This window comes from Leuciscus leuciscus, assembly GCF_965113295.1.
Source record: "Leuciscus leuciscus genome assembly, chromosome: 8".
In the NCBI taxonomy this organism is placed as follows: Eukaryota; Metazoa; Chordata; class Actinopteri; order Cypriniformes; family Leuciscidae; genus Leuciscus; species Leuciscus leuciscus.
In genome coordinates, this window is record NC_138732.1 from 24,509,639 (window position 1) to 24,532,169 (window position 22,531).

At 36.5% G+C, this 22,531-nt stretch overlaps 3 protein-coding genes across 8 annotated transcripts in view; 2 read left to right on the forward strand and 1 right to left on the reverse strand.

Annotated features, from left to right (window-relative positions):
- The window catches only part of matr3l1.1 (matrin 3-like 1.1), a 52,687-nt gene that overhangs the window by 20,373 nt on the left and 9,783 nt on the right, over positions 1–22,531 (forward strand). The gene's annotated exons all lie outside the window — the stretch shown is intronic.
- On the forward strand, positions 342–21,426 carry pde6a (phosphodiesterase 6A, cGMP-specific, rod, alpha). The gene is made up of 22 exons (XM_082177268.1): positions 342–1,449; positions 4,149–4,301; positions 4,681–4,770; positions 4,878–5,018; positions 6,218–6,292; positions 6,440–6,504; positions 7,290–7,356; positions 7,584–7,631; positions 7,782–7,931; positions 9,476–9,619; positions 9,874–9,939; positions 10,019–10,165; positions 10,999–11,106; positions 11,629–11,738; positions 12,453–12,540; positions 12,715–12,815; positions 13,904–14,011; positions 14,180–14,243; positions 14,843–14,917; positions 15,278–15,361; positions 16,494–16,662; positions 17,161–21,426. The coding sequence occupies exons 1-22, from the start codon at positions 973–975 to the stop codon at positions 17,208–17,210; spliced, it is 2,580 nt and encodes an 859-aa protein (XP_082033394.1). The 5' UTR covers positions 342–972; the 3' UTR covers positions 17,211–21,426.
- The window catches only part of ppargc1b (peroxisome proliferator-activated receptor gamma, coactivator 1 beta), a 46,951-nt gene continuing 42,977 nt past the window's right edge, over positions 18,558–22,531 (reverse strand). For both annotated transcript variants that reach the window (XM_082177270.1, XM_082177269.1), the window contains one exon: positions 18,558–22,402. In XM_082177270.1, coding sequence (XP_082033396.1) covers positions 22,311–22,402 — 92 coding nt within the window. In that variant the 3' untranslated portion in view covers positions 18,558–22,310. The remainder of the gene's footprint in view (positions 22,403–22,531) is intronic.

Consider the following 22,531-nt stretch of genomic DNA (forward strand, 5'->3'; position numbering starts at 1 on the left):
GTACATATCTGTTTTCAACATTGATAATAATAAACGTTTTTTGAGCAGCAAATCATCATATTAGAATGATCTCTGATGGATCATGAGACACTGAAGAGTAATTATGCTGAAAATTCAGCTTTGTATCACAGGAATAAATTACATTTTAAAATATATAAAAATAGAAAACTGTTATTTTAAATTGTAATAATATTACTATTAAATAGCTGAATATGAATATATTTTAATATATAAAAAAAAAAAAAAAAAAATTTTGTCACAAAGCTGAATTTTCAGCAGCCATTACTCTTCAGTGTCTCATGATCCATCAGAGATCATTCTAATATGATGATTTGCCAGTCTTTATTATACTCCAAATATGCTGATTTGGTGCTCAAAAATATTTCTTATGATCATCAATGTTGAGAACTTGGAAACCATGATACATTTTTTGTAGGATTTTTTGATGAATAGAAAGTTCAAAAGAACCACATTTATTTGAAAAATAATATGTAAAAACATATTACTAATACATATTACATATATGCTAATATATTAACATTATATTGTATTATATTTAATGCATCCTAAATAAAAGTAATTATAAAAAAATATATATATTCTTAACAACCCCAAACTTTTGAAAGGTGTGTTTGCATTTTGAGTAGGGATACAATTTATGAAGACCCTCTTGTGCTTTACTGAAAGACAGTCTTGTTGTCTCTATGCAACCTTAATCCTAAAACTAAAGTTACACATTTTTCAGATGTTCTAATTGTGTCAACAAATGTTTATGCAAAATGGCTGTGGCTGCTGTCAGGTGAATGTCATAATCCTTATTACAATTGGACAGGATTATGAGCACACGTAGATGCTTCTTTAAAACAATCTCCAGTAATCCCAAAGGTTTCTCGGCGTCCTGCTGCCAGGTTTCATAGGACAACTATAACGCAATTTAGAAAAGTGTAATACTTCACTGACAGCTAAGATAAAATGGCTGCAGTGGACAAGGATGTGGCTGAGAAGTTTTTGGACAGTAATCCAGCATTTGCCAAGCAGTACTATGACTCCAGGTTCCGGGCGAAGGTCATCTCCGAACTTCTGTCGACCACCAAGAAAACAGAAGTGGACGTCAGCTCTTACCATGACCTGAGCTCTACTGAGGAGTGCGAGATCATTTTCGATATGGTGCGGGACATGCAGGAAAACCTGCAGATGGAGAGGGCCGTGTTCAACCTCATGCGGCATCTCACCTTCATGCTACGAGCAGACCGCATGAGTCTCTTCATGTACCGCCAGAGGAACGGCATAGCTGAACTGGCCACGCGAATCTTCAATGTCCATAAAGATGCCACATTGGAGGAGTGTCTGGTGCCACCGGACAGTGAGATTGTGTACCCGCTGGACACAGGCATTGTGGGCCATGTGGCCACTGCCAAGAAGACTGTCAATATACCTGATGTCACACAGGTAGGATTATGGAAACTTGTTTCTGCCACAGAATAAAAAAAAGGTATTTACAACTTTTTATCTTACAATTGATTTATTTTCTCGTAATTGCAAGTTTATATCTCATAAATCTGACTTTTTTCTCAGATTTGTGACCCAAACTTGCAATTCTGAGATAAAACGTCAGAACTGCGATATATAAACTCATAATTCAGGATTGTGGGGGTAAAGTCGCAGATACCTTTTTATTGTTTTATTATGTGGCAGTATATAGAAACAAGCTTTCATTTAGGAATAGGATAACTAACCATACCTAGTTAAGCTGTTATATCATAAATACCTAGTTAACTTACAATGTAAAAAAGTGATCAATAAGTTACACTGATCAAAAAGTTATTACAACATATGTTTTTACATTGCTTTAACTCATCAAAGTTATATTGTTATATTGTTATACATAAGTTATGCAAGATTCAACTCATTTTAATGTCAGTTTAATGTAATTTAAGTTGAAATGACTTGAAATGAAACATCCAAGTTGATTGTACTTCAAAATGTAAGGCAGCAACACTGTATCTCGGTCCTGTGAGTTATTAATATGAGAGTGCAATTCACATTATTACCAGTAGAGAGCAGTGCAACACTAACATTTTATATTCATATTTTCATCAGTTATGATCAGACAGACCAAAATATAAGTTAATGACTGTGTGACTATTCAAAATTTCATTTTTATTAGAAGAATAAATTGTCCTTCCTGTTTTTATTGAATTATGTATGAACCGAATTTTCTCCCATTAAAAAAAATATATATAAAAAAATAAATTAAATAGGCCAACAGACACTCCTTATCTCTAAAATAGGATTTTATGCTAATTATAAGGGCCCATTGCTGATAAATTTGAGAAATGTGCAGGAGATGATGTTGCACAGACAGATATGACTGAATGTGTTGTGCAGAAACAGCCATGAAATCTCCCTCTCTCTTTGATTATAAATTACTTTTTTCTTTGGCACACAATGTGCTTTACTGCTTCTCAGACAGCAATATACTTTCCTCCGTACTGCTCATAATCACTTAAAAAAAATGGGGTTTCTCAATCTTTGACAAAGGCGTTATGTGACTGAAATACCAAGTAAGCCTATTTGAAACCCTCAAGGTGGCAACAGCATCCTATCTCAGTTTAAGATGTCTGCCAGACTCAGATGTGCTGATATTTGTAAGCAAGCACATATGCGAAAAGCGTTGCCCTCTTTTTAAGCGTAACACATTGGACAGTGTGTTATTTTTGTAGGCTACATTCTGAGAATCATATTTCTTCAATTTTTATGTGTATGGCACTGTAGCTCAGTTATTAAAATGCAAGGCTAGTGCTGGTGGATTAGAGCAGGTCAGCGCTCTTCCTCAGTTTGTTATGTTACCAGGTCTGGAGGGGATAAAAGTATTTAATCTGAGTTGAATTAGAGCGATCCTGGATTAAATCTAAAGGTCAGTGCCTAACGCCATGTTCCACAAGTCAGCAGAATATCAGTGCTTACATTAAACTCTACATTTAACATTCCCTTTCTATTGTTGATGTGGAACAGAATATGGAGAATTTAATGTTTCAAATGAACCTGTGTGTTTATTAATATCAGTTATTCAAATATTATCTAGAATTATATTTTTGTCTGATATTGGCCAATAGAAAAAAAAAATGGTTTCACTTTATGTTAAGGTATGTAATTATGCATGTAAATACTGAGTAATATTATTTAACATTATGTACTTACTATAGGATTAGGGTATGATTTAGGGTTAGTTGCATGTAATTATGTATGATTTAAAGCGTTACCAAATATTTAAATGCATTTCATTAAATACACTGCAAAAAATGATTTCTTATCTGTTATTTTTGTACTGGTTTCCAGTACAATTCTTAAATCAAGATAAAGACAATTGCTTGAGATGCAAAATTACATAAGATATTAAGTAAAAAAAAAATTTTTTTTAATTTCTGGCTTACAACAAAAACAAATATATGCCAGTATCGCAAAAAAAAAAAAAAAAACTTTTCCCCTTTGAATTGAGAATTTTTTTTTACCACGTTGGCAGATATTTTTTCTTGTTTTAAGCTCAAGCTCACTTAATTTTGATACACTTTTTTTTAGAAAACAAGTATTACTATCATTCAAGTTGCTTAAGTAGTGTTATCTTGATTTAAGAATGTGTAGATATTTTAATCGGAAACCAAGACAAAAATAGTGAGTAAGAAAATGTATTTTTTTTTGCAGTGTAAAAATATTTGGGAACACTTTACAATAAGGTTCCATATGTTAACATTAGTTAAATGCTATTAGTTAACATGAACTAACAATAAAAAAATACTTCTAAAGCATTCATTAATTTAAATTAATGTTCATTTCAAAATGTACTAATACAAAAGTTGTAATCTTTTAATATTATTTAATGGACCTGAGGTTGATTTAAATTTTTTTATTAACTAACATTAAAATACAACAAATATGTTGTCTATTTATTTTTAATTAATGTTAATGCATTTTTATTATTGTAAAGTGTTTTACCATTTTACTAGGCATTGTAACTGTAGCAATAAATCCTCCAAACTTTTATTCAAAGGTAAATTAAATGATTTAATTGTGCGCATCAGTGACGCTTTAGCTTAACACTGATTTAACGTTAACATTCTCACCATGGATAAATGTGCTTCCCTCTCCAGGACAGCCACTTCAGTGACTTTGTAGACACCCTGACAGATTACCAGACCAAGAATGTGCTCGCGACTCCCATTTTGAACGGCAAAGACATGGTGGCCGTCATGATGGCGATCAACAAGATCGGTGCTCCACATTTCACTGCTCAGGATGAAGAGGTATTCACTCATATCATCCTCTGTAATACTAGTGAGTACAGCGCTTTGGGTTTAAACTCAACAATAAGTCTCGGTGAGGATGCCAATTTGAAATGTAAACAATGCAGAAAATAATTATATGCATTGTTCTCGCCACCCATATTTTTAATCTCAATCTCAAAAGTTATGACAACAGTTTTTTTTACATTGCTTTAACTCATCAAAATAAGTTAAGCAAGATTCAGCTCATTTTTGAATCAGATTAATGTAATTTAAGTACAAAATTTAAGGCAGCAACTTTTCGATTAATATTAATACAGTGAAAGCACTTTGATTAAACTGACTTCTACAGAACAGATGAAATGCTCTATTGAAGTAAATCAAACTCTGTGTCTTGTAGACGCTGAAGAAATATCTCAGCTTTGCCAATCTTGTGCTTCGAGTGTTTCACCTGAGCTACCTGCACAACTGTGAAACCAGAAAGGGACAGGTAGGATTTCTTCAAGACATTAACCATTAACAAGACTTTAAGACATTTACCAATAAACGCTGCCACTTAAAGTCTTTTTTCATTTTTCCCTCATATCTTCATTGAAGGTGTTGCTCTGGTCTGCCAGCAAAGTGTTTGAGGAGTTGACTGACATTGAGAGACAGTTCCACAAGGCCCTCTATACAGTCCGAGCCTTCCTCAACTGTGACCGCTACTCCGTGGGCCTCCTCGACATGACCAAAACTAAAGTGATTATTTATTTATTTATTTATTTATAATATGAACTATGCAGCTGGATTTGTAACTTGAGTTTGTAACTATTTGTAAATAGTTTGGGTCACACTTTAGTGCACATTCATAATTTTTTTTTGGGTACGTCACTTTTGCTGCTATTGATGTAGGATACGGGTAAGGTTAGGGTCCGGTTTGGTGGTATGGGTAGGTTTAAGGGTGGGTTAAGGGGTAAGGTAAGGGTCAACAGTGTAATTAGATGTAATTACATGCTGGTATTTCTTTAAAATATAAGTACAATGTAAAAACATCTATACGCAATAAGTGCATTGTATCAAATTATTAATTATTTTGTCTTGACAAACCAAACTCGGGCCAGACTTTCAGACTGTTCTGACTCGGTTCTGTTATTTTCGAACTGATCCGATTTATGTTAAACGGATGATCAAAACTACGAAAAGTTCCATAGACTTTCATTGAGGGGGTCAAAACTTTAATACAGTAACTCTGATAGAGTATTTAAGCTTCATCCACTACATATCTTTCACTTGCAACTAGCTTAGGACATGCTAGCAAAATGTTAAATCATGCTAGCAACATTCTAAATCATACTAGCAACATGCTAATTAATGCTAGCAGTGTGGTAAAACATGTCAGCAACATGTTAAATAATGCTAGCTGTGCTAAACATGACAGCAACATTCTAATTCAAGTTAACAACATGCAAATTATTGTTAACAATGTGCTAACATAGGCCAGCAACATAATAAGAAAAGTTATCAATGTGTTGAAACCTGTTAATTCATGCTAGCAAAACGTTAATTCAGGTTAGCAATGTGGTAAAACGTGTTAGCAACATGCTAATTCATGTTAGAAAAGTGTTGAATCATGTTAGTAATGTGGTAAAACATTTTATGTGGTAAAACAGTAATGTGCTAAAACATGCTAATTCATGTTAGCAACATGTTTAATCATGCTAGCGACAGTAAAACCTTCAAACTCAGAGCTTTTCAAAGTTAGTTTAAACTTTCAGAGCAAGCCAACATCAAAGTTTGTCATCTAACTTTACTCATCTAGTTTACTGTTACTACATCGTAGTTAAAGACACTTAAAATAAAGTGGGACTGTAAACTGTAGTTTTTATTCGCTTGTATATTTCCCAGTTGATGCATTTTGATTTTTTTTTGTTGATTTTTGTTATTTCTTTTGCCTGTAGGAGTTCTTTGATCTTTGGCCCGTACTAATGGGAGAGGTGCCCCCATATAGTGGACCAAAGACACCTGATGGCAGAGTGAGTGATACACATTGCATAAATAGGAAAAGTGTATTTAGTTAATCATGTCAAGAGCAACACAAAATTTCCCTGAATGAATCCTTATGAGTTCTTACTTGCTGTCACGTCTGTTGTGTTTGACTTACGCTATTATTTATGCTTCAGGAAGTGATTTTCTACAAATTGATTGATTACATATTGCATGGAAAGGAGGACATCAAAGTAATTCCGTAAGTTAATTCATTTTTATTGCCTGTTAAATTTGACTGTGCGCTACCATTTGGCATTTAATTAAGCCCACATGCTTTATCATGCATCATTCTACATTACATGCATTGTAAATGTTGTACCTTATAAACATATTAAGAAATGGCAAGATGCAAGCTGGCCAGATAGTTTTTGGGTGTTTGCAAGGTTGGACCAAACTGGCCCTCCTGTAGAGCCAGATCTGAGCAATAATGATTTTATTATTTTTTGAGATAACTCACTGTTATATTCTTAGCACATGTACTCTATTCTTATTATTTTATTTAAGAAAAAATAAATTATTTAAATTCAGTAAGGATGCATTAAATTGGTCAAAAGTGACACTAAAGACATTTATAATGTTACAAAATATTTATTTTTCAAATAAATTGTTTCTGCATTTCATCAAAGAATCCTAAAAAAAAAAAAGAAAAAAAAGTATCACACAAAAGTATTTAGCAGCAACTGTTTTAAACATTGATAATAAGAAATGTTTCTTGAGCAGCAAATCAACATTTAAAAATATATTCAAATAGAAAACACTTATTTTAAATTGTAATAATATTTTACAATATTTTTATGAAATAAATGCAGTCTTGGTGAGCATGAGACTTCTTTCAAAAACATAAAAAAATCTTACAAACCCAAAACTTTTGAACAGCAGTGTATATTTTTGATTTCTCTAGACCACCTAGAAAATGAAAGATGGGGTTTATTATAGGAAAGTTCTGTATTGTTCTGATCAGACGCATATTCGTTGTCGTTACAGTAACCCTACTCCTGACCACTGGGCATTAGTAAGTGGGCTTCCCACCTACGTCGCAGAGAACGGCCTGGTGAGAGTCTAGACCTCCATCCTCCTCCACTGACGCCACAGTAGTCAGACAATTTGAAAGCTATTATGGTTTATAATGCTCCTGTCATGTGCACAGTGAGGGGGAATAGAATGTGCTCCCACACTGAAATGATGGATAATTGTAATTTTGTGAACAGTAATTAATCAGCAAGCAATACCCCTTCTCAGTGAGCGTGACTGCTGCTTTCCCTTCACTCTGTCTTACAGATCTGTAATATCATGAACGCTGCTCAAGACGAGCTCTTTGACTTTCAAGTGAGATCACCTTAACTTATGCTTCCTACATAATCCATTCAATTAAATGAACAGTCTTCCAAAAGCTGTATATCTTACCTTTTTTGTATATCTACTAAACTAAATATGTTCCTGAAATATTATTGAATTTAATTATTTTTGTCCTGCCAGAAAGAACCTCTGGATGACTCTGGATGGACAATAAAGAATGTGCTCTCTTTGCCCATCGTGAACAAGAAAGAGGAAATCGTTGGCGTGGCCACATTCTATAACAGGAAAGATGGAAAGCCTTTTGACGAACAGGATGAAACACTAATGGAGGTATTTGAGGCCACAGTATAGACCGGTAGTGTGTCATAGCTAAATATACAATAATGGATGAATCAGCAGACTCTGCATTATTTATCCATAGTGTGTTTTGCCCCTTGAAAGCTAAACCAAAGCTCTAAAGACAAAAAACTACTTAATGTCTCTTTGAGCTACAGTCCATAGAAAGCATTTTAATTTAGTTCAACCATTCTTTGTGGGCACGTGACATTTTTTTGTAGTCTTCAGATTCATTTCTGACTGATCTGTCTTTTTTTTTTTTTTTTATCTTCGTCAGATTTCTGTCAGATTCATACTTTATCTCAATGTGAATCTGAAATGAAATTGTGAATCTAAACCCGAATCTGAATTTGAATCTGAATCTCAACCTTCAGTAAATGTGAACCTGAATTGAAATGTGAATCTAAACCTGAATCTGAACCTAAATGTGAACATGAATAAAAATGTGAATCTAAACCTGAATCTGAATGTGAACCTACAGTAAATGTGAATGAGAAAGTGTATCTTTACACGACAACGAAATGCTTAAAACGGAGAAGTTTTTCCTTTGAGTTTTCTGCGTACAGACAACACCATTATCAAAACGATCCCCATTCACACGGATCTGCGAAAACGAATAAAACCCCCTGTATTCTGCTGCCAGGCCATTAGATGGCGATGAAACACTAGGCTATAGACTGAAAACGTAATACGCATGTGCATGACGTCATCGTCTCCACAGATTTGCATTTTTGTTGTTTACATGGAGACCGTTTTCAAAAACTTGCGTTTTCAGGCACCCAAAACGCTGTTGTCGTGTAAACGAACGGCCAAAATGCATAAAAAGTTTTACGTTTTTAGTTGAAAACGGTGTTGTGTAAACAACCCCTAAACCTGAATCTGAAACTGAATCTCAACCTACGGTAAAAGTGACCCTGAATGTAAATGTGAATCTGAACCTGAATCTCAACCTAAACATATGAACCTGAATAAAAATGTGAATCTAAACCTAAATATGAATGTGAACCTGAACCTGAATCTCAACCTACAGTAAATATGAACCTGAATGTAAATGTGAATCTAAACCTGAATCTCAACCTAAATATGAGCCTGAATGTAAATCTAAACCTGAATCTGAATGTGAACCTGAATCTCAACCTACAATAAATGTGAATGTAAATGTGAATCTAAACCTGAATGTGAATCTGAACCTGAATCTCAACCCAAACGTGAGCCTGAATGTAAATATAAATCTGTATCTGAATGTGAGCCAACCTACAATAAATTTGAATCTGAATGGGAAAGTGAATCTAAACCTGAATCTCAACCTACGGTAAAGGTAAACCTGAATGTAAATGTGAATCCAAAACTGAATGCGAACCTGAACCTGAACTTGAATCTCAACCTAGAGTAAATGCGAATCTGAAAGAAAAATTTGATCTAAACCTGAATCTCAACCAGTAATTGTATCAATACAGTAAATATAAACCTGAATGTAAATATGAATCTAAACCTGAATTTGAGCCCTGAATGTAAACCCCAATCTGTGTCTATTTCAGTCACTCACTCAGTTCCTGGGCTGGTCAGTGCTGAACACAGACACTTATGACAGGATGAACAAGCTGGAAAATCGCAAGGACATCTTTCAGGACATGGTCATGTACCATGTCAAGTGCAGAAAGGATGAGATTCAGAATGTCTTGGTGGGTTTCTCCAACTTGACAGGGCTTTTTCCCTAGTATGCACTAATTAAAATAAATTACAGTACATTGGAAATGCTGGTAATAGCAGTACATCATATTTGTACAGTATGAATTAACTTGATCATGTGGAGGAGCAGTGCCGTCATATATGACACTATGATTGATGGTCTGATTAAAAGGGGTTGTATGAACATAAAATAATCATCTTGGAATATCAGCAGTGTGAAACTGACTCTTTTTTTGTGTGTGTTCAGAACACACGTGAGTTGTATGGGAAAGAGCCCGATGAATGTGAAGAGGACGAGCTGGAGAATATTCTGGTAAAACACAAAAAATCATTATTGGTTTAAAGTCTCGTTGTTTCATAGCTGTGTGTCTTCATGCTGGTGTTCTCTACAGGCTGAAAAACTGCCAGACTCAAAGGTGTCAGAGATCTTTGAGTTTCACTTCTGTGACTTTGAATTCAGTGAGCTGGACCTAGTGAAGTGTGGCATCAAGATGTACTATGAGCTGGGTGTTGTAGACAAGTTCCATATTCCACGTGAGGTGAGTGGTGATGCCAAGTTAGAATAAAATAATAAAAATTCTATCATAAATCCCAAAAGGTTAAGTGTTTAATGAATTTATTGGGTTGTTTCATATATCAAGCATTACAACATAACACTAGCTACGTTTAATATTACTAGGGATGTGCACAAGTACTCTGAAGGAAAACAACAATGATCGATAATGTAAAAAATGATCATTTTGCACTTTGAAATTTGAAACTCAGTTACAACTCTGAGGCACAAATGAATGCAACAGATCACTCCATTTAAGGACCTTCTCTTTAAGTAATATATGGCACAAAATGACACCGAGTGCGGAACTCCCATCAAGCTTGTCACAATGAAAATAATATGGCAGCTTATTATGTTTTTACACTAATCTGCAGGCAGCACAAAAAGATGGCCTTTGAGGTGTTTTTAATTTATTTAATCACAGTCTTCAGAAAGAACCACCATATAGTCAGATAACTCTACTGATAAGTTAATAAAATATTTCGAGAACGTCTAAGAAATATTTCAAGAATTATTATTTAGGAAGATTTTCATGAATCAAGCCCCTGGTCTCTAAATATTGCTTGGGTACCAATTTTTGCCCATTTTATCATTTGCAAAACGAGATATAATTTATGTCTACAACACAAATGGTGCAGGGCGAGATATGCACCAAAGTTATCATCATTGTCTTATGTATGTACACCCTAGCGAGTACCCAACTATTGCTGCTACAAGTCATTAAAGAGATACTGAGTTCTAAGACACTTTATTGCACATTGTAAATACAATATTTCCAGTGCCTTGTAAGACTGAAAGCTGACATTGCTTTTTCTCTAGACCCTGGTGCGCTTTGTGTACTCAGTCAGTAAAGGTTACAGGAAGATCACCTACCACAACTGGAGGCATGGCTTCAACGTTGGCCAGACCATGTTTACACTGCTCATGGTAAGAGAAAACTCTCTCAGAATAATTTTTTTTAGTTCTAGACCTAATTAAGAGGGCCCTAAAAATCTCCTCTCAGTCCCCTTAAAATCTGTGCTTGCCTAAGTTACAAGTGTTCATCTTGCTAGAGAAACCCTACTTTCCTTAACAAACAAACCAGTCCTCTAACCCTTGTAACTAAGCATTTGATAAATTTGCCTCTCTGTTTGGTGGGTGCTAGAGTCGTGGGCCTTTTTTTAGGTAATATGTTTAATGATACGGCCCACCTCCAACGTATATCCTCTGAAATGGCAGACCCTTCTAATTAATCATCCAAGTGTAAACCTGCTTCTGGTAAAGTCTGTAATCACAGTGAACTGTCCGTACATCAGGAAGGACGGGGTATTGGAGTGCTGGAAGAAATGCAGGCCAGGCATTTTCTTCACCGAGCCTAATGAGCCCTCAATTGTCAGCGTCTTGCTCTGCAAGAGTGTCTTAAGGAGGCTTCGCCTTCAAGCCCATTAAACCGGTTCTCATGTTTCTCAGACAGGTGACCTGAAGCGCTACTATACGGACCTGGAGGCGATGGCGATGGTGACCGCTGGGCTCTGTCATGATATTGACCACCGCGGCACTAACAATCTCTACCAGATGAAGTATGTACTCATTACTGTCAACGTACCACTGCTCTTATCAAAGAAAACTGTGAATGTATAACAATATTTAGAAATACTGTTTGAAGACTTTCTCTCTTTTAAATCATCGTTGTTGTTTTTTGAGAGGACACCCGTGGAAGTCATGGGTCACATTGTTATCAATGCAGGATAAGACATGTCTACATTTAAAAAGATGGTCACACTTTAGAATATGGTCCAATTCTCACTATTAACTACAACTTTTGCCTCAATAAACTACTAATTACTGCTTAATAGTAGTTAGTAAGGTAGTTGTTAAAGCTGCAGTCCGTAACTTTTGGCGCTTGAGCAGTTAATAAACAGCTAATGGTCTAAAATCGAATATGAACACTTGTTATAGGTGTAGCGTAGTGATTCAGGATAAGACAAGAACACGGTTTGGAAAATGGATTCATAATGTACTCGTTTATTATCTAAATTTTGAAAAATTTTAACACAAAGTTTCAGACTGCAGCTTTAAGTTAAGGTATTGGGTAGGTATTGTGTAGGATTAAGGGATGTAGAATATATATTTCATGTATGTCAAAAGGCAACATTTAGATTTGATTGATTTTAATAATGCTGAATTTTGCAAGCTGAAATCTTAGATTGCATTATGCTTATTTACATTCAATTTGATTGAAAGTCTGTGACCTCCTGGGTCTTGAGAATAATTTTCTGTGATGATTTTGCCAGGTCTGGGAATCCACTGGCAAAGCTGCATGGTTCCTCCATTCTGGAGAGGCACCATCTGGACTTTGGAAAAACTCTACTTAGAGATGATGTAATGCTGAAAATTTATTATATATCTAGACATTTTTCAGAAGGCTTCAGACATCATTACAATTTTGAACTCTGCAGACCATTGAGAATGTACATCTAGTTGATAAGCCCCATAAATAACTGCCTCCTCACTCACAGCCAGCAGTTTCCTCACTGAAATAATTTGTTTTCCAAGGCCTTAAATATCTACCAGAATCTGAACCGAAGACAGCACGAACTCGTCATCCATTTGATGGACATAGCTATCATCGCTACAGACTTGGCCTTGTATTTCAAGTAAGAAATTTATATTTCAGCCCTGTGGGATATACTTTGTAAATTATTTATTTTGAGTTAAGCCCCGTTCACACCAAGGACTATAACTATAATGATAAAGATATAGTTCCAAAAATCATTCTAAATATAAAAGAATAGCAGAGTCCACACAACACTTATAACAATAACGGCTCCGAGAAACAATATTGTTGGAATCATTTTCAGAAAGATTTTTTTTCCAGCTGATGTATGGTAAAAACATTGACAGCTAATCAGAATCCATCCTGCTTTAACCCTTAAATGCATGAATGTTTCGCCAATCATTATTATATATTCGGGTCTTTAGTGACCCGAATAAAAATAAAACACTCCTGATATTAGAATAAGAATTACAGAAGAATAAAATAAAGCATATTTTGTTACGTTTTGGAGTACGGAAGGGTTCAGTTTGAGCAGACGTTTTTGTACCATCATCACTGTCCTCGTCAGAGCTAATTTCCCTGTACAATCAGCATCTGGCTCATATTCGTCATCTTAAACATATTTATTCTTTTATTTTCTGCCTGCGGTAACTATGAGTGAAACGACACTTCATCCGACATTTCCACCTTGTGAAATAAAGGTGAATTCCACTTATTCAGTCATCAAAGATTCAATTATTGTTGTGCAGAAAAAGATACACTTACACTGTTACACACCTCGGGTCGTTAGCGACCCTATACAATTTTGTACAAAATGTATGGGAAAACAGGCATTCTTTTATAAAAAAAAAAATCTTGCTGCATTGTTTATAATGAATTTATTGAGGAATACTAAGAAGGTTGATGTCTAACTTTAAAAAATGAATGAGGCGGATGGTAGTGAATGACGTCCCGGGTCACTAAAGACCCGAGATATGCGTTTGAGGCTTAAAGAGCTTGAGCATTTAAAGTGCTAGATGCCATAACTGCAGCCTGCGATTAGAATAAACAGAACGATATTGTGTGTTGGTGTGGACACCAATATAGTTATCGTCCTTGGTGTGAACGGGCCTTTAGTCTTGCAGCTAGAGGCTGTCAGAGCTGCATATACATGATTAACATGAATTTAATCATGATGCGCCTCCACAGGAAAAGGACCATGTTTCAGAAGATTGTGGATCAGTCCAAGACCTACGAGAGCTGGGACACTTGGACCAAATACATGATGTTAGAAACAACTCGGAAAGAGATTGTCATGTAAGAAAATAATGGGTTACAAATTTTATATCAACCATAATTTCTGCTTGGCAAATAAGTTGATTTATATACTTGCAAAAGAAAATATGCAGCACGCTTGAATTTGGTGCCATTTGGGGTTCATAAATATGAATTCACAGCATGGTATTTTGGTTTTCCTCACCGCAGGGCTATGATGATGACTGCCTGTGATTTGTCAGCCATTGCCAAGCCATGGGAGATTCAGAGCAAGGTTAGATATTCCTAATGCATAATGCAATGTCACATGCAAGGCCTGATACTACAGCAATGTATTCAAACATCTAGGGCAGCCAAGGGTGTGACTGCATAAGAAAATAAAATTGCTGGGCTCTCAGCTGGCATAATGAGTCTGAAACCCTATTCATATGATAATGTATCCATGGATGGGTTGTTTACATTCATTGTTTAACACTCATTATTATATGCAGTTCGCAGCAGACGGCACTGTAGATAATCTCACATGCGTGAGATTATATTGAGCTGTATGTCATGCTTTAAAAAAAAAAAAAAAAGAATATTGCTTCAAAATGTTTTTTGTTTTTTTTCTGGTAATGCTATTACTATATTCATGAAGTAGATCCAAGAACAATGATGATAGAGTTAGATTTCATAGTTGCAAATGGGACATGTGCCAGGTCTGTTTCAGTGGACATTGTTATGGAGCGATTTCTGCTTCTTCTTTAAGTCATTAATGGTCTCTAATGCACATTTAATATATTTTACATATAAAGTCCATATTTGCTTCTCTCCAAATGCATCTACAAATCTAAGCTTAATATTGACCGTGGCTACTTGCTCTCTGTCCTGCAGGTGGCGCTGTCTGTTGCTGCAGAATTCTGGGAGCAGGGTGACCTGGAGAGGACAGTGCTGGAGCAGCAGCCCATTGTGAGATAGCGCCTGGAATGAAGGGGTGGGAGGTGTTGGGGGGGGAGGGGGGGGCTGAGAGAAAAGGAATAAGAATGAAAAGTTCCCATGGGTCATGTCGTGATGTACTGCCTATTATGCGGTGCAGTGAATCAGAAAGAGCGGTCACAAAGGCCCAGTCAAACAGACTGCTTCCAAACTCCCCATTTTCTTTAGCTGTGATTGGAAATGCAGGAATATAATGTCAACTTTGGAAAAAGTGCCACTGAACTTTCTGCTTTAGTCGAATGGATCTTCACCACCGCTATGTATTCAGTTTGCATCAATATGTTGTGGGGTTTCATTTTGATACAAATTAAGCACATGCTGTTTCGTCTACAGCCCATGATGGACCGGAACAAAGCTGAAGATCTTCCCAAACTGCAGTGTGGTTTCATTGATTTCGTCTGTGCTTTCGTTTACAAGGTGAGGTCCTCCATTTCGATTAGTAAACAAAACGACATATGGGAATTCATTGATCTACACTTTTAAATGTTCACAGGATCCAGACGAGAGTCCATCAGGAAGCAGATACATAATCATCAGCATAAATGCACAGCGATTGTCTTGATCAGATGTCTGTATACTTCATTTTTATTGACTGTGAACGTCAGAATGCAGGCCTGCTGGAATTAGAGAAAGTGAAGTAAAGAGTCACAGAAGTAGGGGTGGGGGGGAAATTGCTTTACATATGAATCGCGATTCTATCTTCTACCGATTCAAATCCTTTACAAATTTCAATGTTAGTTAATAACAAAAATAAGTGTGATGTAGCTTATTTGAATGCAGTTAGAATGTCTTCTAATCTTTGAGAGATTTCGGTCTCTCCATTGACAGCTGCGCAACTACTACTTTGATGCTTCAAAAAATTCATAAAGAGATTGTAAAACTATTTGAATTGAGCAGTTTAGTCCAAATTTTCTGGAGACACGATCATTTTATATGATGAAAAGATTGAGTTTAGGCTTTTATTCACATATAAACATTCATCAACTCACACATTAGTTGTGGTAAATGGAGGCTCAAGTATGTACGCTTGACGTGCGAGAACCAATGAGGTTCATTCTCGTGTTATGCAGCACATTTGAGCTTCCGCAAGAACCAATGAGGTTCATTCTCGTGTTACGCAGCATGTTTGAGCTTCCTCAAGAACCAATGAGGTTAATTCTCGTGTTACGCAGCACGTTTGAGCTTCAGCAAGAACCAGTGAGGTTCATTCTTGTTACGCAGCACGTTTGAGCTTCCTCAAGAACCAATGAGGTTCATTCTCGTGTTACGCTGCACGTTTGAGCTTCAGCAAGAACCAATGAGGTTCATTCTCGTGTTACGCTGCACGTTTGAGCTTCAGCAAGAACCAATGAGGTTCATTCTCGTGTTACGCTGCACGTTTGAGCTTCAGCAAGAACCAATGAGCTTCCACAATAACTGCATTTAAAGTTTTTATGATATGGATAGCTAGGATAACAAGATCTTGAATGATGTAGAAGTTTCTTTATAATCAACAATTTTACCCACCTCAAATAACTCCCCCTTAACTCATGTCCCATCCCTCTTGCAGGAGTTCTCTCGCTTCCATGTGGAGATCACGCCCATGCTAGATCGTCTGCTGAACAACAGGAAGGAGTGGAACGCTCTAAAGGAAATACACGAGGCCAAGTTAGCTAAGCTGGAAGAGGCCAAGAAAGCTAAAGAGGAAGCAGATGCTGCCGCAGCAGCTGCCAGACAAGGTAAATAGTGACTCAAACAGTGTCTCAATGTTCCTTAATTGTCATTTTGGGATTAACTTTTCCTTTTTGCTCATTTACATGTTGTTTCAAACCTGTATTATTTTGTTCCTTCTGCGGAACAAAATAAGACGTTTTAAAGAATGTTTACACTGATCTTTTGAATAGAGTGAGCACAAAATGATGCAATAGAATCAGAAAAGTCCATGCGTCTACTGCGGAATTCAAGATTTTTAGTGAATAAAGACTTACATTTCAGTGATTTTCCCCCCACAAAGCTATCATATGACTTTATATGGACTACTTTTTTGGTGTTTTTTTTGCATTCAATGTAAGGAAAAAAGCAACATGAACATTCTTCCAAATTTCTCATTTTGTGTTCCACAGAAGAAAAAAACTTTTTATGGGTTTGAAACAACTTAAGGGTTTTAAAATATTTTTTACAAACAACTGACAATTGTCATTTTTCTGCTTTTCCATATCCACATTCTCTCTTCACAGCAAGCGCGGGCCAATCCTCATCTCAGTCCAAGACCTGTGTAATTTCCTAGACGTCAAACTGCGCAAAAACAGACAATAAGAATGTATGACAATGTACCCATAATTTGGGCCACTTTTATTATTTCTCTCTGCAGGATATTCCTTTGTCAATTATTTACACTAGTCTTGAGCTTAAAAGTAAAGAATACCCTTTTAATGTGTTTAAGTAACAGACTATTGCAACATTTCCCACACCAGGTTTATGTCATCAACGGATAGTTTTCTTAAAGCTATAATTATCAAACTTTAGTGAATATTGGCTGAAACTGTACAGAATAGAATTCTTACATACTAAATAACATCTTAGAGAGCACAGTATGAATACACTTTGAAAGTCCACATAAACAATTTTTTTTTTAAATTATTACTGTAGAAATGTATTAATAAAAGTGAGGAATTGTTGAACCTAGCCTTGTCTTTTTAAAGCTTTGTAACTGTGTTGCTGTGCAAAATAAGACTTCTGCCCCTAGGATGCAGTATGCTCGGTTGCACTTGTGTGTGTGTGTGTGTGTGTGTGTGTGTGTGTGTGTGTGTGTGTGCGTGCTAGTACTAACTGTCCCACTGGGACATACATAACAGTCTTACAAAAGCATTGGATAACACCTAGGGGGTGTTGGCCTAATCGACTGAGAAGGATGAGAGCGGATTGGCAGGACAGCAAATAGAGGCGGACTCAAAGTTAGCATTTACGTCACGTAAGACGCAGTCACTCACGTCAACGACTATGATGTCACGTCTTCTGCTACATTTACCCCACTCCCACAGCAAAGAGGTGGAGTCATGAAAATCTGCAACCACTGCAAAAGCCAAAATAAGCTCTGACGTGACAGCAAATACACACGCCTATTCAGATAGATGTGCATCCCCCACATACACACACGCAATGCCTTAGGGAATGATTATTCTGACATCCGAATCACAAACCAGCAGAGCGGCAAATTGCCACCAGCTCTCCGAATGGCTGCATTAACAGTGGTCTCATTCAGCATGTTCTGCTACATACCCTCAGTGAAAGGAACTGCCACAATTAGCTAAAAATTCTAGGCAGTCAGCATGGATACAACACAGAACACCATTTGCTATTGGCTGCCATTTCAATGCAGTAACCAATCAGACTGTTTCCAGCTGAGCTATTCTGTTTACGCAATACGCATTGTAATGTCATTGGGGGAAGTGACGGTCTTAAAGCAAGTGCTGCTGGGTTTTTCAAAATCCTCTTTTTCAAGTTGCTGTTCAGCACTCGTTCTAAGAATAGTGTTGATTTCTGTGGAAGGTATTATTACGGTTTACTGCAACATTCAATGTTTATTTTCTGGCTTACAGATAGTAATGCAGTACATGAATGAATTACAAAGCTGAATGTTCATTATGGATTTTATTTTTTTGGAGGCAAAACAATGAATATATGTACTTTTTTTTACAGTATATGAGGATCAGTTTCTTTCTACAGTTTAATAATGTAAACAATCTCGGAAGAGAAATGTGTTCAGTTTAAAAGGAAGCCATCATTTGCTTTTTTAAAACTATTTACATGAATTAAAATATAATTTATGACATCAAATAATTCCACTATATAGATTTGATCTAGGAAACTAGATTTTAACAATTTAAAAATACTGAAATGCATTTGTCTCCACATTCTCAAGATGTATGAAAATCACACAATACCGAGAGAGAGAAAAAAAGTTGAAAATAAAACGCATCATTTCAAGACATCCCAACCTGGACAAATATGCAACCTGTGGCATATAAATAAAAAAACTCAAAATGAAACAAATGTGTAAAAATATAAAATCTTACTAGAAGTATTTACCAAAAACTACGTTAAAAAAGAAAAATCATAGTGAATTTGATAGTCATTAGATGTAAATAGTCCAAAAAAAATCATTAAAACAATACAATGAAAAGAAAATATGCCCTTTGACTAAAATTTTGTTTCCACAAAAGACAAGGTCTTGAAGCAGCAAAACAATGCGACATGGATGTGGTGCGATTCATTATCTGATGCTCTGGCACCGTAATGACAAACTTTAGATCCCCTTCTTGATAAAATGATCCAAGGTTTAACACAGACAATATAAACTTTGCCCAAATATAATCTGCTGATTCAATTGGAAAATTCTCTCCAATCTTGCAAGAGCATGTACTTTGTGAACAACAAATTGCAGGGCCATAGATGTAGTGAATTAAAAGTGATGTTTTGTATGAACTAAAAAAAAAGAAGAGTGGAACAAATCAGATGTGCACACACACACACACACACACACACACACACACACACACTCACAGGGCCAAGCCAAACGATCATGACATTCGTGAAATGGATTTGATGTGATACCGCACTTCTCCTGTATCCAAACATCAAATGTACTTTTTGGTCAACTTGTCTAGCGATTGCTAAAATGAGGGCTGGAAAAAATGTATTGCATTGAAGAAGGTTCCCTTTGGAAGTTTTATTTTTTTAATATTTTTTTCTTTTATTTTTAATTTGGATCTGTACATTCTATATTGACAGTGTTGAAATGTATTGAAGTGTTCTGAAACACTGAATAAAATGATCTATAACAAATTATATCATCTATATATTTATCTACACAAACACACAAATATATATATATATGTATATATAATTATATATATGTATATACCTTTTATAATATGGCTGTATTGAAAAAGTTTACTTCAGTAAAGAAAACACATTGGATTGTAAAGGAGATCAGATAGGACTGATAGCTTTGTTTTCCCCTAAGGTTTAAGGCTCTCCTTGTGAGATTGGGCTGTCTGTGTATTTTCCTTGAAAAAAGTCCTTAAACGCCGACCTTCTTTGTGAACGATCTAAGCCGCATACAACATACAATACAAGATCCGATTTCCCCTATAACCCTAAAACGACCAATCTCTTCAATGAGAAAGGCTCTCTTAGCGATATTGCATCTCAATTGCATAAAAAAGAAAAACATGTTAAAGTAATTAAAAAGAACCATTTCTAAAGGGACACTTTATACAACAGTGTTTGACTTATGAAGCCATATCAATGAAAATTCCCTTCTGGATCTCCCTGTATTGCTTAACGCTGCATCATCGGGTTCACCAATAACCAATCAGACCCACCATTTAAAACCACATGTTTACCACATCGCTGTACAGCACATAACCATACTTCTCATGTTTACACAAGACACAGTGCTATATACACATTATATACTTCTCTTATTTATATATATATAATCATGTAAACCAGCACATCTCTCACTTAGTATACATACTAAGCACAAACACTCATTCAGTTTGTTTTCTCAAGATCTTATTGGGCGAATTAGTCTGTAATATTCAGAGGCCGTGTCCAAGTAACAGCTCAGTACCGTAAAAGGGAAAGCCGAAAGGCACGTCCTGATAGGGTACTTTAACACTGAATAAGGCGTTCTGTACTTAGTGTGCGCTCTAGTAAAAGTCAAAAGAGAATTCAGTCATGTAAACATTCAGGTTTGGGTAGTGGGGGTGTGTTTCGGGATAAAGGGGAGAGGCAGGGAGCAAAGAGAGGCCAACGGACGGCCCTCCCTAAACCAGCACGCACATACATGCGCACACTCGCTCACAACTGCACTAGATCCACAGGCCGAGGGTTCGAGGAGACCCCCGCAGAATAAAAACAACGGGTCCCAGCATATAATATTGGACAGAGACCCATCCCTAGAGCCCATAAAAGACACGGACAACACACAGTTATACACTGGTACACGTTTAGACTTCAAAAAACACACACAAAGGACAAATAGAGAAGTAGCCACAAGGTAAGAGCTAGAAAAAACCCGCAGATCTTCCCCTGTCAGAAAGGAGAGAGTAAAAAAAGAGTGTTTGAGCTTAGAGAGAGCAAGATTATGAGAGAGTGACATGTAAACAAAGCAGAGATACAACCGTATCTCTAATGAGATTGAGCTCCGGAAAGATCTTCCTCCTAGTTTACCGCCACCCTTCTCTCAACCGATGACAGGAGCGCTCCAATGAGGCAACCGCCTGGATGCCGGTCAGGGCTTTGCTACTGGCGGAGTCCAACCACTCAACTGTACTTTCAAATCAAGACCAATAGGATGTGCATTACAATCGCATTTGTGATGGGTACATTCCATTTCTCGGGAAACAATCAAAACCTTTCTGTCACCCACTGGAATGGGTCGCGTTCTGGCAACTAAAACAGTAATAGAAACTGGTAAGTTAAAGGTGAAGAGTCATTTCTGTGTAAAAAAATGGAAACCGGTTAACAATTGGTCAGCCAAATAGATAGCCCCGCCCCCAAACTCACACCATTGGCTGTGTCAGGCTGCTCAAACAAACAGAGCGATATTTTGATACACTTTGCAGGATTTGTGTTAACTTGAATCTCTTCATTGGATAGGAGAGAGTATTTTAATGTCAAAAAATAAGCTTTAAGGTAGTACAGTCGGGCTTGGACTCCAGCAGCAAAAGCCCCTCCCACAGCAGAGGAGGGTAGAGGCCAGACCAAAGAAGCACTACCTTGTTTGAGTGCATAGATGAAATCAAGGAAGCACTAAAATTACAAAAAGACTACTTTTTTCTTGACTTTTTGATTTGTAAACTCTACCTTGTAGGATTTTTTTGTTTGTCGTTTTTTCCACTTTTCATCATAACACACGCGCACACGCACGCACACACACACAGAGTTGAACATCCACAAAGTTTTGCTAATACAAAGCAGTTATTGTTTATATATTTGTACGACAAAATGGTGAAAGCACCTTGCAGGTCTATGAATAGAAGACAAAAGGGGTACGAAAAAAAAGAATAAAAAAATAAAATCACACGTCACAACTACCAATGGAAAAGAGTGCGGTTTGCTACGAAGCCCGAGCCGCTCGCGACGTCATGAATGGCATCAAACACACACGAGAAGCAGCACTTGTGTCCGGTGTCTCAGAGCGGTTTCTGCTCATTTGTAATCCTGCCACCCCAATGTCCTCCGATTCCTCAGTTAGAAGTGACAAGGTCTATTTTTTTAATCCAATGTTCAAAATGTAAACATGAAGAAGTGCCTTGGTTGAGGTGCTGAGGCGAGTCTCGGACGGGGCGTGACGCTGGAGGCGTGGTAAGGCGTGTCAGCGATGCAGGCTTCTCTGGGCCTCTTTCAGCAGAGCGTCAAAGTCCAGTGCATCATACTTGCTCTTCACCGGACCTGGACCCGCCTCATCTGAACAGCAAAACACTCCGTTAGTTTGCAACACTAAAGAAATCTGCTTATATCAATTTAAAATTATATTTGGTTACAAATAAAAAATAAAAATAAAGTATTAATTCTACACATTATTATATTAAGTTG

Excerpts from the sequence above, each read along its gene's own strand:
- pde6a (XM_082177268.1), top strand. The coding sequence starts at position 973 with ATGGCTGCAGTGGACAAGGATGTGGCTGAGAAGTTTTTGGACAGTAAT. Across the intron at positions 4,302-4,680 it reads TCACTGCTCAGGATGAAGAG|ACGCTGAAGAAATATCTCAG; the intron begins GTATTCACTCAT and ends TGTGTCTTGTAG. Across the intron at positions 10,166-10,998 it reads AGTTCCATATTCCACGTGAG|ACCCTGGTGCGCTTTGTGTA; the intron begins GTGAGTGGTGAT and ends CTTTTTCTCTAG.